This window comes from Lolium rigidum, chromosome 1 (assembly GCF_022539505.1).
Source record: "Lolium rigidum isolate FL_2022 chromosome 1, APGP_CSIRO_Lrig_0.1, whole genome shotgun sequence".
NCBI lineage: Eukaryota > Viridiplantae > Streptophyta > Magnoliopsida > Poales > Poaceae > Lolium > Lolium rigidum.
Genome location: NC_061508.1, coordinates 296,360,341 through 296,375,985, shown reverse-complemented (window position 1 = coordinate 296,375,985; position 15,645 = coordinate 296,360,341). Strand labels below are relative to the sequence as shown.

At 44.0% G+C, this 15,645-nt stretch overlaps 1 protein-coding gene across 1 annotated transcript; it reads right to left on the bottom strand.

Annotated features, from left to right (window-relative positions):
- Positions 1–11,753: 11,753 nt before the first annotated feature.
- Positions 11,754–14,840, bottom strand: LOC124683966 (tryptophan synthase beta chain 2-like). Its single transcript, XM_047218380.1, has 6 exons — positions 14,524–14,840; positions 13,484–13,808; positions 13,157–13,373; positions 12,490–13,027; positions 12,304–12,402; positions 11,754–12,184 (listed from the first exon to the last, which is right to left on the bottom strand). Exons 1-6 carry the CDS (start codon positions 14,561–14,563, stop codon positions 11,934–11,936), a joined length of 1,470 nt encoding a protein of 489 aa, XP_047074336.1. The 5' UTR covers positions 14,564–14,840; the 3' UTR covers positions 11,754–11,933.
- Between the last annotated feature and the right edge of the window lie 805 nt (positions 14,841–15,645).

Here is a 15,645-nt window from a genome sequence, read left to right as displayed (position 1 = left end):
ACAACCACTTCACAAGATCCACGAAGGAGAAGCCCGGGCCTCTTCACAATCTTCCTTGAAGAGATCACTGGAGCACCAACCGCCAAGCCAACTAGGAGGTCTCCCTCCAAGAGTAACAAGCCAACGATCTCTCACTCGAACTAATCGTCGTGGAGAGCTCAATGATAACCCACAAGTATAGGGGATCGCGGCAGTCTTCGAGGGAAGTAAAACCCAAATTTATTGATTCGACACAAGGGGAGGTAAAGAATACTTATAAGCCTTAACAACTGAGTTGTCAATTCAGCTGCACCTGGAAAAGCACTAGTAACAGGGGTGATGTGAAAGCAGCAGTAATATGAGAGCAATAGTAACAGTAACACAGCAGCAGTAACACAGGAGCAATGGCACCGGAAAATAGTTGACACTACTTCCAATGACATATAGAACGAGTATATGATGATGAGAGATGGACCGTGGTTCCCAGCGATCTACACTAGTGGTAACTCTCCAATAACAAGTGACGAGTGTTGGGTGAACAAATTACAGTTGGGCAATTGATAGGATGGATAAAGCATTAAGAAAGAACATCAATTCATTAATCATGTAGGCATGTTTTCCATATATAGTCATACGTGCTCGCAATGAGAAACTTGTACAACATCTTTTGTCCTACCAGTCGGTGGCAGCCGGGCCTCTAGGGAATCTACTGGATATTAAGGTACTCCTTTTAATAGAGTACCGGAGCAAAGCATTAACACTCCGTGAAAACATGTGATCCTCACATCACCGCCATCCCCTCCGGTTGTCCCGATTTCGTCACTTCGGGGCCTTTGGTTCCGGACAGTGACATGTGCATACAACTTGTAGATACAATCTAAGCAATAAGTATAGAGCTTAAATCTAAGATCATGCCACTCGGGCCCTAGTGACAAGCATTAAACATAACAAGATTGCAGCAACAATAACTTCACAAAATTTATAGATAGACTAATCATAATGTATCATCCATCGGATCCCAACAAACACAACACCGATTACATCAGATGGATCTCAATCATGTAAGGCAGCTCATGAGATCATTGTATTGAAGTACATGGGATAGAGAGTACCAACTAGCTACTGCTAGAACCCGTAGTCCATGGGGGAACTACTCACGGAGCATGATGGAGGCGGTGGCGTCGATGGAGATGGCTTCCGGGGCACTTCCCCGTCCCGGAAGGGTGCCGGAACAGAGACTTCGTCCCCGAATTGGAGTTTCGCGATGGCGGCGGCGCCCCTGGAGTCTTTCTGGAGTTTCGTCAAAAGGTATTGCGTTTTTAGGTCGAAAGGGCTTATATAGGCGAAGAGGCGGCGCAGGAAGGCGCCTGGGGCCTCCTCCCCATAGGCCAGCGCGGCCAGCGTGGAGCCCGCGCCGCCCTGGCGTGTGGTCCCCCCCTGGCCCGCCTTCGACTCTTCTTCGGTGTTCTGGAGCCTCCCGGGAAAAATAAGATCTTTGGCGTTGATTTCGTCCAATTCCGAGAATATTGCCCGAACAGCCTTTCTGGAACCAAAAACAGCAGAAACGAGAACGGCACCGTGGCATCTTGTTAATAGGTTAGTTCCGGAAAACGCATAAAAACATTATAAAGTGCGAGCAAAACATGTAAGTATTGTCATAAAACAAGCATGGAACATCAGAAATTATGGATACGTTGGAGACGTATCGGCATCCCTAAGCTTAGTTCCTACTCGTCCTCGAGTAGGTAAATGATAAAAAGAATAATTTCTGTAGTGACATGCTACTTACATAACCTTGATCATACTATTACAAAGCATATGAGATGAATGAAGTGACTCAAGGCAATGATTTATAGTTGCTAACAAATAGATAACATATAGCAAAACTTTTCATGAAGAGTACTTTCAAGACAAGCATCAAAAAGTCTTGCACAAGAGTTAACTCATAAAGCAATAGATTCAAAGTAAAGGCATCGAAGCAACACAAATGAAGATATAAGTTTCAGCAGTTGCTTTCAACTTTCAACATGCATATCTCATGGATATTGTCAACATAAAGTAATATGATGAATGCAAATAAGCAAGTATGTAAGAATCAATGCACAGTTGACACAAGTGTTTGCTTCTAAGATGGAAGGAAGTAGGTAAGCCGACTCAACATAAAAGTAAAAGAAAGGCCCTTCGCGAGAGGGAAGCATCGATTGCTATATTTGTGCTAGAGCTTTGGTTTTGAAAACATAAAGAGAGCATAAAAGTAAAGTTTTGAGAGGTGTTTGTTGTTGTCAACGAATGGTAGTGGGCACTCTAACCCCCTTGCCAGACAAACCTTCAAAGAGCGGCTCCCATTTTATTTTATTTTTGGGTGGCACTCCTTCCAACCTTTCTTTCACAAACCATGGCTAACCGAATCCTCGGGTGCACGCCAACAGATCTCATACCATGAAGGAGTGCCTTTTTATTTTAGTTTTATTTAGATGACATTCCTCCCCACCTTTGCTTTCTCAAGCCATGGCTAACCGAATCCTTCGAGTGCCGTCCAACAATCACATACCATGGAGGAGTGTCTATTTTTGTTAATTAGTTTGGGATCCGGGAATCCCATTGCCGGCTCTTTTTGCAAAATTATTGGATAAGCGGATGAAGCCACTAGACCATTGGTGAAAGTTGCCCAACAAGATTGAAAGATAAACACCACATACTTCCTCATGAGCTATAAAACATTGACACAAATCAGAGGTGATAAATTTTGAATTGTTTAAAGGTAGCACTCAAGCAATTTACTTTTGAATGGCGGAGAAATACCATGTAGTAGGTAGGTATGGTGGACACAAATGGCATAGTTTTTGGCTCAAGGTTTTGGATGCACGAGAAGCATTCCCTCTCAGTACAAGGCTTAGGCTAGCAAGGTTGTTTGAAGCAAACACAAGTATGAACCGATACAGACAAAACTTACATAAGAACATATTGCAAGCATTATAATACTCTACACTGTCTTCCTTGTTGCTCAAACACTTTTACCAGAAAATATCTAGACCTTAAGAGAGACCAATCATGCAAACCAATTTGAACAAGCTCTACGGTAGTTCTCCACTAATAGTTTTAAACTACATGATGATCTACTTGAGAGCTCAAAACAATTGCCAAGTGTCAAATTATTCAAGACAATATGAGGCATTTTCTTTTTCCAACCAAATAATAACAAGTGCAATAGCTTCCAACTTTTATCATTGAACATTAAAAGTAAAACGAAGAACACAAGTGTTCATATGAAAAAGCGGAGCGTGTCTCTCTCCCAAACAAGGATTGCTAGGATCCATCTTTATTCAAACAAAAACAAAATTAAAAACACATAGACGCTCCAAGTAAAGCACATAAGATGTGACCGAATAAAAATATAGTTTCAATAGAAGTGACCTGATAAGTTGATGAAGAAGGGGATGCCTTGGGCATCCCCAAGCTTAGACGCTTGAGTATTCTTGAAATATGCAGGGATGAACCACGGGGGCATCCCCAAGCTTTGACTTTTCACTCTTCTTGATCATATATCATCCTCCTCTCTTGACCCTTGAAAACTTCCTTCACACCAAACTTCTCATAAACTTCATTAGAGGGGTTAGTACTCAAAAAACTTGAATCCACTTTTAGTCCTGTAGTGACACATTGCAAGAACTCAATAAAACATTAGCTACAGCTCTCCACGTCTAGAAAGCCTTGCTTAAAGTCCACAAGAGACAATGCAAAAAACGGAGACAGAATCTGCCAAAACAGAACAGCCAGTAAAGACGAATTTTAAAGAGGTACTTCCGTTGATCAAATCAGAAAACTCAAAACTAATGAAAGTTGCATACATATCTGAGGAACACGCACGTAAATTGGCAGATTTTTCTGAGTTACCTACAGAGAAAACAGCCCAGATTCGTGACAGATAGAAATCTGTTTCTGCGCAGAAATCCAAATCTAGTATCAACCTTCGATTAGAGGCTTCACTTGGCACAACAATGCAATAAAATAAAGATAAGGAGAGGTTGCTACAGTAGTAACAACTTCCAAAACACAATAAAACAGTAGCAAAATAAACACATGGGTTATCTCCCAAGAAGTTCTTTCTTTATAGCCATTAAGATGGGCTCAGCAGTTTTAATGATGCACTAGCAAGAAATAAGAGTTGAAGCAAAAGAGAGCATCAAGAGGCAAATTCAAAACACATTTAAGTCTAACACGCTTCCTATGCAAAAGAATCTTGTAAATAAACAAATTCAAGAAGCATAATGCAACAAGCATAGAAAGATAAAACAAGTGCAGCTTCAAGATTTTAAGCATATAGAGAGGTGTTTTAGTAACATGAAAATCTCTACAACCATATTTTCCTCTCTCATAATAATTTTCAGTAGCTTCATGAATAAACTCAACAATATAACTATCACATAAAGCATGCTTTTCATGATCCATAAACACATAATTTTTATCAAGCTCAAAAATAGTGGGATCAAAACTTTCAAACTCACTTTTATCAATAATATAACAAGATGATTGATCAATCTCAAAAGATATGGGACTCATAGATAAAGTCAAGAATTCTCCCCATTTTCATTAGTAGTACAATTAATATTATCAAGTAACATAGGACCATCATCTAGAGATTTATCATAAACATTCGCCAAGCAAAATTCTTTAGTACCATGCATTTCGACATCAGGCACAAACAAAGCATTATCATAAGATTTATCAGAGTAGCATGGATTATCATAGATAACAGTAGCATAATTATTCTCACAAGTTTTACTCATAGGAAATATTTCAAGAGAATCCACAGGAACATAACATTCAACCTCTTTCGGTGAGCATGGAGGACAATCAAATAGTGTAAGAGATAAAGAGTTACTCTCATTAGAAGGTTGGCATGGGTACCTAATCCATTCTTCCTCCTTTTGTTCGTCACTCTCCTCTCTTTTTCATCCAATGAGCTTTCAGGTTCATCAATTTCTTCTTCCACAGGTTCCTGCAAATTGTGAGTGCATTCTTGTGCATTAATGAGTCTCTCTTTATAATCAATGATATAAGGATTATCAGTGTAGCATTCATTGCAAAAATTAAGGATAGAAGAAACATAATCTTTAAGGTCCTTACAAACAACACAAGTTTCATAATTCTTAACCATGAAGGATTCGATCTCAGAGGCTCCCATAAATATGACAAATTGTTCTACCTCTTCAAACCCAAGATGAATATAGTTATTCCAATTATAGTTCTTAATTAAAACTTCTTCACTAAAGCCACATTGAAATTTCATATGTTTAGTATCCTGTTGAGAGCAACAGTTTATATCATGGCGTTTAAGCAAGATTTTAGCAATTGTATTCAATTTTTCTATCACAGCACTCATCACTTCACCCGCTCTTGATTTTCTATAATTATTATATAATTCAATAAGCTCCAACATGGTTATGCGTTCTTCCATAACAACAATTTTTAATTTTTAGGTTTTTCAAATTTTTATGGATTTTTGGGTATATGAGAAAAATAAAACAAGACAAAAAGAAACTAAGCAAAAGTAAACTAAGAAAAATAATACTAGACAGAAATAAACTAAGCACAAATAAACTAAACAAAAGTAAACTAAGCAAAACAAAACAAAATAAAAACAGAGAGAGAGAGGTAGAGTGTACTCCTCAGGTGAACTTATGAGTAGAGCTATGCCTCCCCGGCAACGGCGCCAGAAAACAGTCTTGATAACACACAAGTATAGGGGATCGCGACAGTCTTCGAGGGAAGTAAAACCCAAATTTATTGATTCGACACAAGGGGAGGTAAAGAATACTTATAAGCCTTAACAAGCCGAGTTGTCAATTCAGCTGCACACTGGAAAAGCACTAGTAACGGGGGTGATGTGAAAGCAGCGATAATATGAGAGCAATAGTAACAGTAACACAGTAGCAGTAACACAGGAGCAATGGCACCGGAAAATAGTTGACACTACTTCCAATGACATATAGAACGAGTATATGATGATGAGAGATGGACCGGGGTTCCCAACGATCTACACTAGTGGTAACTCTCCAATAACAAGTGACAAGTGTTGGGTGAACAAATTACAGTTGGGCAATTGATAGGATTGATAAAGCATTAAGAAAGAACATCAATTCATTAATCATGTAGGCATGTTTTCCATATATAGTCATACGTGCTCGCAATGAGAAACTTGTACAACATCTTTTGTCCTACCAGCCGGTGGCAGCCGGGCCTCTAGGGAATCTACTGGATATTAAGGTACTCCTTTTAATAGAGTATCGGAGCAAAGCATTAACACTCCGTGAAAACATGTGATCCTCACATCACCGCCATCCCCTCCGGTTGTCCCGATTTCTGTCACTTCGGGGCCTTTGGTTCCGACGGTGACATGTGCATACAACTTGTAGATACAATCTAAGCAATAAGTATAGAGCTTAAATCTAAGATCATGCCACTCGGGCCCTAGTGACAAGCATTAAACATAACAAGATTGCAGCAACAATAACTTCACAAACTTTATAGATAGACTAATCATAATGTATCATCCATCGGATCCCAACAAACACAACACCGATTACATCGGATGGATCTCAATCATGTAAGGCAGCTCATGAGATCATTGTATTGAAGTACATGGGATAGAGAGTACCAACTAGCTACTGCTAGAACCCGTAGTCCATGGGGGAACTACTCACGGAGCATGATGGAGGCGGTGGCGTCGATGGAGATGGCTTCCGGGGCACTTCCCGTCCGGCGAGGGTGCCGGAATAGAGACTTTTGTCCCCTGAATTGGAGTTTCGCGATGGCGGCGGCGCCCCTGGAGTCTTTATGGAGTTTCGTCAAAAGGTATTGCGTTTTTAGGTCGAAAGGGCTTATATAGGCGAAGAGGCGGCGCAGGAGGGCGCCTGGGGCCTCCTCCCCATAGGCCGGCGCGGCCAGGGTGGAGCCCGCGTGGACCTGGCGTGTGGTGGCCCCCTGGCCCGCCTCCGACTCTTCTTCGGTGTTCTGGAGCCTCCCGGGAAAAATAAGATCTTTGGCGTTGATTTCGTCCAATTCCGAGAATATTGCCCGAACAGCCTTTCTGGAACCAAAAACAGCAGAAAACAGGAACTGGCACTGTGGCATCTTTTTAATAGGTTAGTTCCGGAAAACGCATAAAAACATTATAAAGTGCGAGCAAAACATGTAAGTATTGTCATAAAACAAGCATGGAACATCAGAAATTATGGATACGTTGGAGACGTATCACTCAACACAATGCAATAATGCAAAGCAAGAACACTAGAGGTGTTCAAATCCTTCACACTCAAATCCCACCAAAGCAACAAATGCTAGGATGAGATTTGGAGAGGAAGAACAAAGAGGAAATCAACAAATGACTCCAATATCTAGATCCAAAGGGTTCCCCTCACTTAGAGGAGAGAAGGATTGGTGGGGATTGTAGATCTAGATCTCCTCTCTTAGATCCCTCAAGAATGAGCAAGAATCATGGGGGGGATCAAGAGAAGGGGCAAGTTCTTCAAAGACAACAATGGAGGAGAGAGAGTGTAAGAACTTTTTCAGCCCAAGGTGGAAGAAGTGCTATTTATAGCCCAAGAGCAAATATAACCGTTGGGGAAAAGTTGGGCTGAGTCAACCGTCGAGGAGGCCGGTCAACCGGGCCTAGGACCGGGCCATCCGGTCCAGGGGCCGGTCAGACCGGGCCACCGGCCGGACCCGGCCGGTCCAAACCGGACCACGAGCGCGGACCAGCACCGAGCGAAGGCTGGAAGACATCTTGGATAGTGCCGGTTGGCACCGGTCCGAGGGCCGGTTTGAACCGGACCATCCGGTGGGACGGCCGGTCACGCCGGGCGAGAAACCGGGCCAGCAGGAAAACATGTTATACAAAAACTGTGATAACTTTTGTGTCCGGACCCCGATTGACATGAAACCAATTTTGTTGGAAAGATAACAAAGAATAGTAGCACTTGGCAGCCCGGGCTGTTTGCCGGACTGACCGGCAGAAGCACCCGGCAGGCCGGGCTAGAGACCAGAATTAGGGACCCCTGAAAAAACCTTTTTCTTTTTCTTTAAACAGAAAATGCTCCCAAACTCAGATTGACATGAAACCAATTTTGTTGGAAAGATAATGACAAATATAACCCAACAAAAACTGGAAATATGGAGACTCCTCACAGAATATTTTTAGATGTTTTTAGAGAGTGAGTCTCCCACCGTCAAGAAACGGTGAAGACGTCCAAACTCGAAAACGCAATAGAAGATGCATGCGGATTCCGTTTTCGATGAACTTGGGCTTGTTGTAAAGCTAGCAACAAGCTCAAGAACCTCTCACAGAGAAACACTAAGAAGCAATAGGGATATGCAAAGTACGCAAAGGATTGAGCTCCCTAAGACGATGCGATCAAGTTACCCAACTGAAAGCCCCTCTTGATAGTGCGGCTATTTATCCTATAATTCGGTCTCCCAACAACCACCTTGAGACCGGTAAAAGGAAAACCTAGCAAGGCCATACATTTGCCTTGCGCATCCCGCTTGATCTTGATGATAACTCTTCAAGCTCCACTCAAGCTGGAATGCCTCACTTTTGATGCATGCCCATGGAAAGATACCTAACCCACATAGACAACACAAGGGCACATATATGATGGGTTAGTTCATGAAGCATAATTGACAAGGCTTACCATTCCACGTGACTTTTCATGTGTTGACCAAACTTGAATCTATTCTTCACTCTTTGTATTGGTCAACGTTGTATCTTCTCATGATCTATCATACTATCTTGAGGTGTATAAAGAATTCTTCATTTGTTTGCATGCTCTAAATCTTAGTCAACCATAGCTCAACTCATGAGACTATCATGACACCGACTTAGAGCCATAACTTGAATTCTTCACTTGGAATCAAGCTCTCAAGATCTTGATCATTCATTGCTTATCACATAAGCTAGAGCATGGCTAATATTGAGTTTCACATAAGAACTTTATCTTCATTTCTTCTTCTTGATCATATCACATATACATCTTTAAATCGATGATCTTGATGCCAATACACAAGGTATATCTTTATCTTCATGGCATCCATACTTGAATCCAACACATGGAATACAAGTAGTACCTATGGAATATTCCTTCATATAAACTCAATGAAAACATTAGTCCATAGGGGTTGTCATTAATTACCAAAACCACACATAGGGGAAATATACCCTTACATTATTAAAGGAGGCCTTGTTATTCTCTTTGTTCTTACTGTAGGGTTTCTTCTGCACCATATTGGTGCTAGACTGACCCTCTCCTTTATCAGTAGTATCCTTAGCCCAAGCTTTCTCCTCAACATCAAGAGATGCTATCAAATTTTCAACTGATATCTACTATCTCTTGTGTTTGAGAGTTGTGACAAATTTCCTCCATGAAGGGGGCAACTTAGCGATAATGCATCCAGCCACAAACTTGTCGGGTAAGTCACACTTCAGAAGTTCAAGCTCTTTCACAATACACTGTACCTCATGAGCTTATTCAACTACAGAACGGTTGTTCACCATCCTGATGTCATGGAAGCTTTCCATGATGTACAGTTCACTGCCTGCATCGGTTGCACCGAATTTAGCATTCAGTGGATCCTAGAGCTCTTTACCATCTGTTATATGCATATACACATCACATAGACGGTCAACAAGAATACTCAGAACGCATCCAACGAAGAGAGTATTGTCTTCCTTGAACTTTTCCTGATCTTGCTCAGATATAGTTCCTTCAGGTAAGCCATTACTAACTTTGAACACTTTCAGATGAGTAAGCAAGAGCGTGGCCTTAACTGCCATCTCTTAAAGTGCACACCGGTAAATTTATCTGGCTTCAGTGCATCAGCAAAACCATCCATTGTTAACTCAGGAAATTGCCTACAATTAGGTTTTTAATTGTTGGATAATTAGGCACAATTTCCATGATTAATTTTATAATATTAAGCATGACTATATCAACTACTAACATGTGAAACTCGAAAAAACTAGATGTATTAACATGAACAGTAGCAGAGCAAATGATCGCAGAAGTAACGCTGTTGATGACGGGTCGAAGTAGACAGCATTGAAGACGATGGTAGGCAATTTCCATGATGAAGAGCTTGAGCAGTCGCACAGAGCGCTTCCCAAAAATCCTAATTCGCCCTCTCCCGTACAGGATCGCAAAGGCGAGCGATTCCGGAGACCTGCTCTCTCGTTCGCCAGTGCACGCCGGCGAGCGGGATGGAGTAGGCTAAAAAAAGAAAGGAAAGTCTCAGCTCAAGGGTCAATCCACTCACCACGAGCGCAGTGAGCACGCGTCGTGACGAGTCGAGTAGAGCGACGACGAGGAGGAGCGTGCGTGTACCACTCATCTTCTCAGTCACTTACTAGTGGTGGAACAACCGGAGGTGCTGTTTTGGCACATAGGTGCATATGAATCTATTTTATAAAATGCAGAAAAAACAAAATTAGAAAATGTTAAAAAATTCCGAGATAAAATTTCGCATGTACATATGATATTCTATATTCGCACACAAGTTTTCGGGGGAAACAAACATTTTATTTGGTCTATATAAATAGAAAAATATCCCGTGAATAGTCATATTTTGAACATTGAAATTTGTATTTTTTACATGGAACACAAATAATATTCTTTTTTCCAGAAAAATTGTGCGCGAACATAGAATGTCTAGATTTATATGCGCAATTTTATTTCAGAATTTTTTGATATTTCAAAATGTGTTTTCACATAGTGGGTTCATATGCACCCGTGGGCCAAAATGAATATCCATGGAACAACCTACCTTATAAGGTGGTCTAACTTCCGTCCAAATTTCCTCGTGAAGCTAAACTTTTCACCTCTTGCCACTCCCTAATGAGCTGCCACTAACTTGGACTCAAACTCATATGAGTTGTTACAATTTGGGCTTTGTGATTTATAGGGAAATCTGAAATCTAATTTAGGCCATATCATATGGGCCCAATATTTCAACAGTATGTAGTGCTCTCTAGACACGAGCTTATTGTATCCCACATCTACAATTAATGGAAAAGAAATGGGTGGATTTGGTCGGTTGTTTTTGTTGATATTGTATAATTGGATTACCTAAACCTTTTCATCAGTTTGGACTTTTTATTGCGTTGGCTAGTACAAGAAACTTGACATGGTATCAGAGCCCAGGTCTCGAGTTCGAGTCCTAACTTTTGCAATTTTTGTCCACCCCTTTGTCCGCCGAGTATATTATCATTCATACATGTGCTATTCTCCTATCCACGTGGTGAAATCCAGTGTTGCTGCAAATCAGACTGTTCACTTAAGAGGACAAACTTTACCTAGGTCAACATTTAGGCAACAAGTAAGCACTTTCATTTATATACGCTGTTGCATGTGTTTCTCAACCATTAAAGTTGAAGCGATAAGTTAGTCTACCAAAAAATATTAGGGTATCCTAGCCGTCCACAGGCTGCCAAAGTTTGGAGAGGGAATACACTGAAGCAACGGCTTGATTCACTAATACAAAACGTCTTGGCCAGCTAACTTATAGTATGGTAAAACTTATTTTATAATTATATTAGTCAACAGTGGGCGTACTACTTTATTTTGTTGCAGTTTTTAGATCATTTTAAGCCTGTGCTAATTTCATAGGGTACTTTTTCCTTGAAATAGGTGTTCACCCTGCAATATTAATATAGTAACCACCGATACAAGGTAGGGTACTTTTTTCTTATAAGACGGTTCCGAAATTTGAAAGCTAGGATGTTGTCTTCTGGAACCAACTGTGAGTGCTATAAAAGGGATAATCCCATTTATTTATCAAATTTATTTGGCCACATACTCATATTCCCCAGCAGATTAACCTGACGTGCCTAGACTCCTAAGCAAGAGTCACATTGTTCATCTTATTGTGTTCCCACGCCATTGTTCTACCTCTATGTAGCATCATACTTTGGGAATGTCGGCCAGAGACTCCCGGAGCTTCTCATCCGAGTGCGCGAGATCAACCATGTCACCTCTCAGATACCGGTCGTAGGCGGCGAGGTCGAAGTGGCCGTGGCCACACATGGCGATGAGGATGACCTTCTCTTCCCCAGTCCTCTTGCACTCTAGCGCTTCTCTGATTGCCGCAGCGATTGCGTGGGTTGGCTCCGGCGCCGGGATGATGCCCTCCGTCCGTGCAAATTGTAAGGCAGCTGCAGTTAATTCATGAACAAGTGTCTAAGTTCAGATGCAACGTCAAGGTAAAGAAATCAGCAGCAACATTCAGAGACAGCGGTTTCATGCCGTGAAAAGTGAGATAATTTAGCAGCACCTTCGAAGCATTCAGTCTGCTTTATGGACATAGCTTCCATGAAGCCGAGCTCATACACATGGGAGATCAGAGGTGCCATTCCATGGTAGCGAAGGCCACCTGCAGAAAATGGTTTTGCATCAGTAAGGAAGAACAGGCCAATTAGTGGAAACAAGCAAGGAGCACATGATCAGACTGATAAAACACCTGCATGGATGGGATCCGGGACAAAGCCGTGGCCGAGGGTGTGCATCTTCATCAGCGGCGTCAACCCGGCCGTGTCGCCGTAGTCGTAGGCATAGACACCCTTGGTGAGCGTGGGGCATGCGGCGGGTTCGACAGCCTTGAACTGCGGGTTCATCCTGCCGGCGAGCTTCTCGCGCATGAAGGGGAAAGCGAGACCGCCGAAGTTGGAGCCGCCACCGGTGCAGCCGATGACGACGTCCGGGGTGATGCCGAGTGCCGCCAGCTGCTCCAGGCATTCCTCGCCGATGACGGTCTGATGGAGCAGGACATGGTTCAGCACGCTGCCGAGGCAGTACTTGGTGTCGCCGTTGGTGGCAGCTACCTCCACCGCCTCCGAGATGGCCATTCCGAGGCTGCCCGGGCTGCTCGGGTCTGCCGCCAAGAGCTTCCTGCCGGCCTCCGTCACGTCCGACGGCGACGGGTGCACCTTGGCGCCCCATGTCTCCATCATCAGCCTCCTGTAGGGCTTCTGGTCGTACGACGCGCGCACCTGCCACACCTGCGCACACACACCACCACCAGAAATATCAGAAACCGAATCACTCAAGACTGAAGAATTTATGATGGTACATTGTAGAAAATGGAACAATGAAAGTGGGGAATTGGAAGGCAAGAAGTGCAGGTTCACCTCGCAGTTGAGGCCAAAAAGGGTGCTGGCGAAGGAGAGCGCGCTGCCCCACTGGCCGGCGCCAGTCTCGGTCACCACGTTCTTGACCCCGGCCGCGGCATTGTAAAACGCCTGCGGCACGGCGGTGTTGGCCTTGTGCGACCCCGCCGGACTAGTCCCTTCATACTTGTAGTAGATCTTCGCCGGCGTGCCGAGCAGCTTTTCCAGCCTCTTGGCCCTGTCATGTCAATATCGCAAACAACTTACTCCACACCCCCCTGAATTCTAACACTAACAGCAGGCATTGATCACTCAAGCGATCATAGAAACAAGCACACCCTTTAATACCTGATCAGTGGCGTCGGGCGCCAGAGCTCGTAGACGTCGCGGACCTCTTCGGGAATGTCGATGAAACGCTCCTCGGTGAGCTCCTGCCTGATGAGCTCGTCAGGGAACAGAGGGGCCAGGTCTTCGTGTACCAGCGGCTGGTGAGTCTGCGGGTGCAGCTGCGGTGGCGGCTTCACCGGCAGGTCGGCGATGAGGTTGTACCATTGCTTCGGGATGCTGGCGTTGCCCGTATTCGAGCCGGCCCTAGCGGCGAAGGTCCTTCTTCCGGTGACAGCGACTCTGTTTTTTGGTAAGCGAGGGAGCGAAGAAGCTTGCCCTGGGACTCCTGCAAAGCAGGTGCAAGTGTCTATCAGGCAACAGGTCGATGTTTGCAGTGCTACAGAATTCAGGATTCAGAATGGTGAGAAAATGTGACTGAAATTATTCAATCGATGAATCTAATTAGCAATTGTTGTTGTATAGAAGGGGTATTAAGATGAGTTGTCCAATTCGGACCGATTGATACAGACAAGGCTGCACTGAATGAAATCTTGAGTTACTGGTGCCAACATGCTTGCTTGTCCATCTACAGATATTCATCATTCATCTTGGACCAGCGCGATGTCGACTTGACACCTAACTAGAGAATTTGTGATCTACTATATCCAGGTCCACAAAGAGCACCTCATTAATATCGATCCGTTTTGCAAACTTCTTGTTTTCTCAAAGCAAGATAACCAGTTTTGTTGAAAAAAAAACCTTCACATGTTGCAGAAACGGGAAAAGGCACAGTAAGCTTTTTTTTTGTGTGTGTGCAAGTAACAGTATATTACTAGCTCATGCTGTATCAGGTTTCAAGAGTTGTCCATCCGAGCTATTTTTCAAGCTGGATCGGAATAACAGCACGGCACAACCATATCGCATCGCGAGAAAATCGTAGATAAAACAAACCTATAGATCATATGGTTCTGGGCGAGGAGAAGAGAGCGTGTCCTACCAAACAACCCGTCCACAATTGCAGCAGAGAAAATAGGCTAGCAGATCAAGATTCACGGCCGCACCTGGGAGCCGGGGAGGGCGAAGGGCAGTTGACGCGGCCATTTCTTCTCGCTCGCCGGAGCCTCCGCCGCCCGCCGCCGACAAGGCCTTGCCGTTCGTCGCCTCCCTCCCTTCCTGCCTGCTCCAGGGGCGTCGTTTACTTGTGTTGTGCGTGATCCAGTCTGCGACGTACAAGGCACGGTGTCTTCTGCAGCAGTATGCGAGCGAGGAAGGAGAGATCTATCTGGAGCGCCGTGCGCGCTGGCGCTGCGTGGGGAGACAAAGGGAAGGGGCCTCGCTCTCTGCGCAGTCAATGGCTGAATGCGACTGCAGGGCTGCCGGCTCTGCTAGTGCCGTCAGGGTTTTCAAAAGCGAACGGGTAAACTGCGGTCGATCCAGGGCGTATCCGGTGCTTGACGACACTTCATCATCAGAGAAAAAGAAAAACATGATAGCATCACCGGAGTCGCGGTTTTCTTTGGACACCTGCGAGATGATCTACTTGTTTGAATAATTAGGCAATAATTTCATGAACTATTCTAGAATATTAAAAATGACGACATGTGATCCAAATTTTATTAGGGGATTTTACAATGGCCAGCGCATGCAAGTATATCTTCGCCTTTTCTCGTCCTTCGAGAACTCTTGTATTTTGCCCTCCTATATATTCATCAGTAGTCACACCTAAAGACGGTCTCTCCGGGCATAAATCCCGAATCCCGAGCCCGAAATTTCTGATCCCGAACACGTATATCCCGAACCTGAAAAACCCGAGCATTAATTCGGGACGCGTTTCGATTTCCCGAAATTAGTTCAGGAAAAATTCGGATCAGAAACATGGTATCCCGAATATCCCGAGTATCTCGAAAGAAACCCAGCCCAAGTTGTAGCGAGGTGGAGGACTAGAAGGGGAAACCCTAGACTACTACACGAGCGCCTCGTCCAGTCCACTCTCCCCGCACTCGTGTCCCGCCCACCTTCCCCAGCCGCCACACCTAGAGGCTAAAGTGGCGGTTCTACTCGCCACCGCGGCACCGCTCGCCATTGTCCTCCCTATCGACACCTCCCCTCCCCGTCCATGTAGACACCTCACAACCTCACCTCCTCGTCCTCCTCGAAGGCTCGATGCACGAGACCCCTCCGCC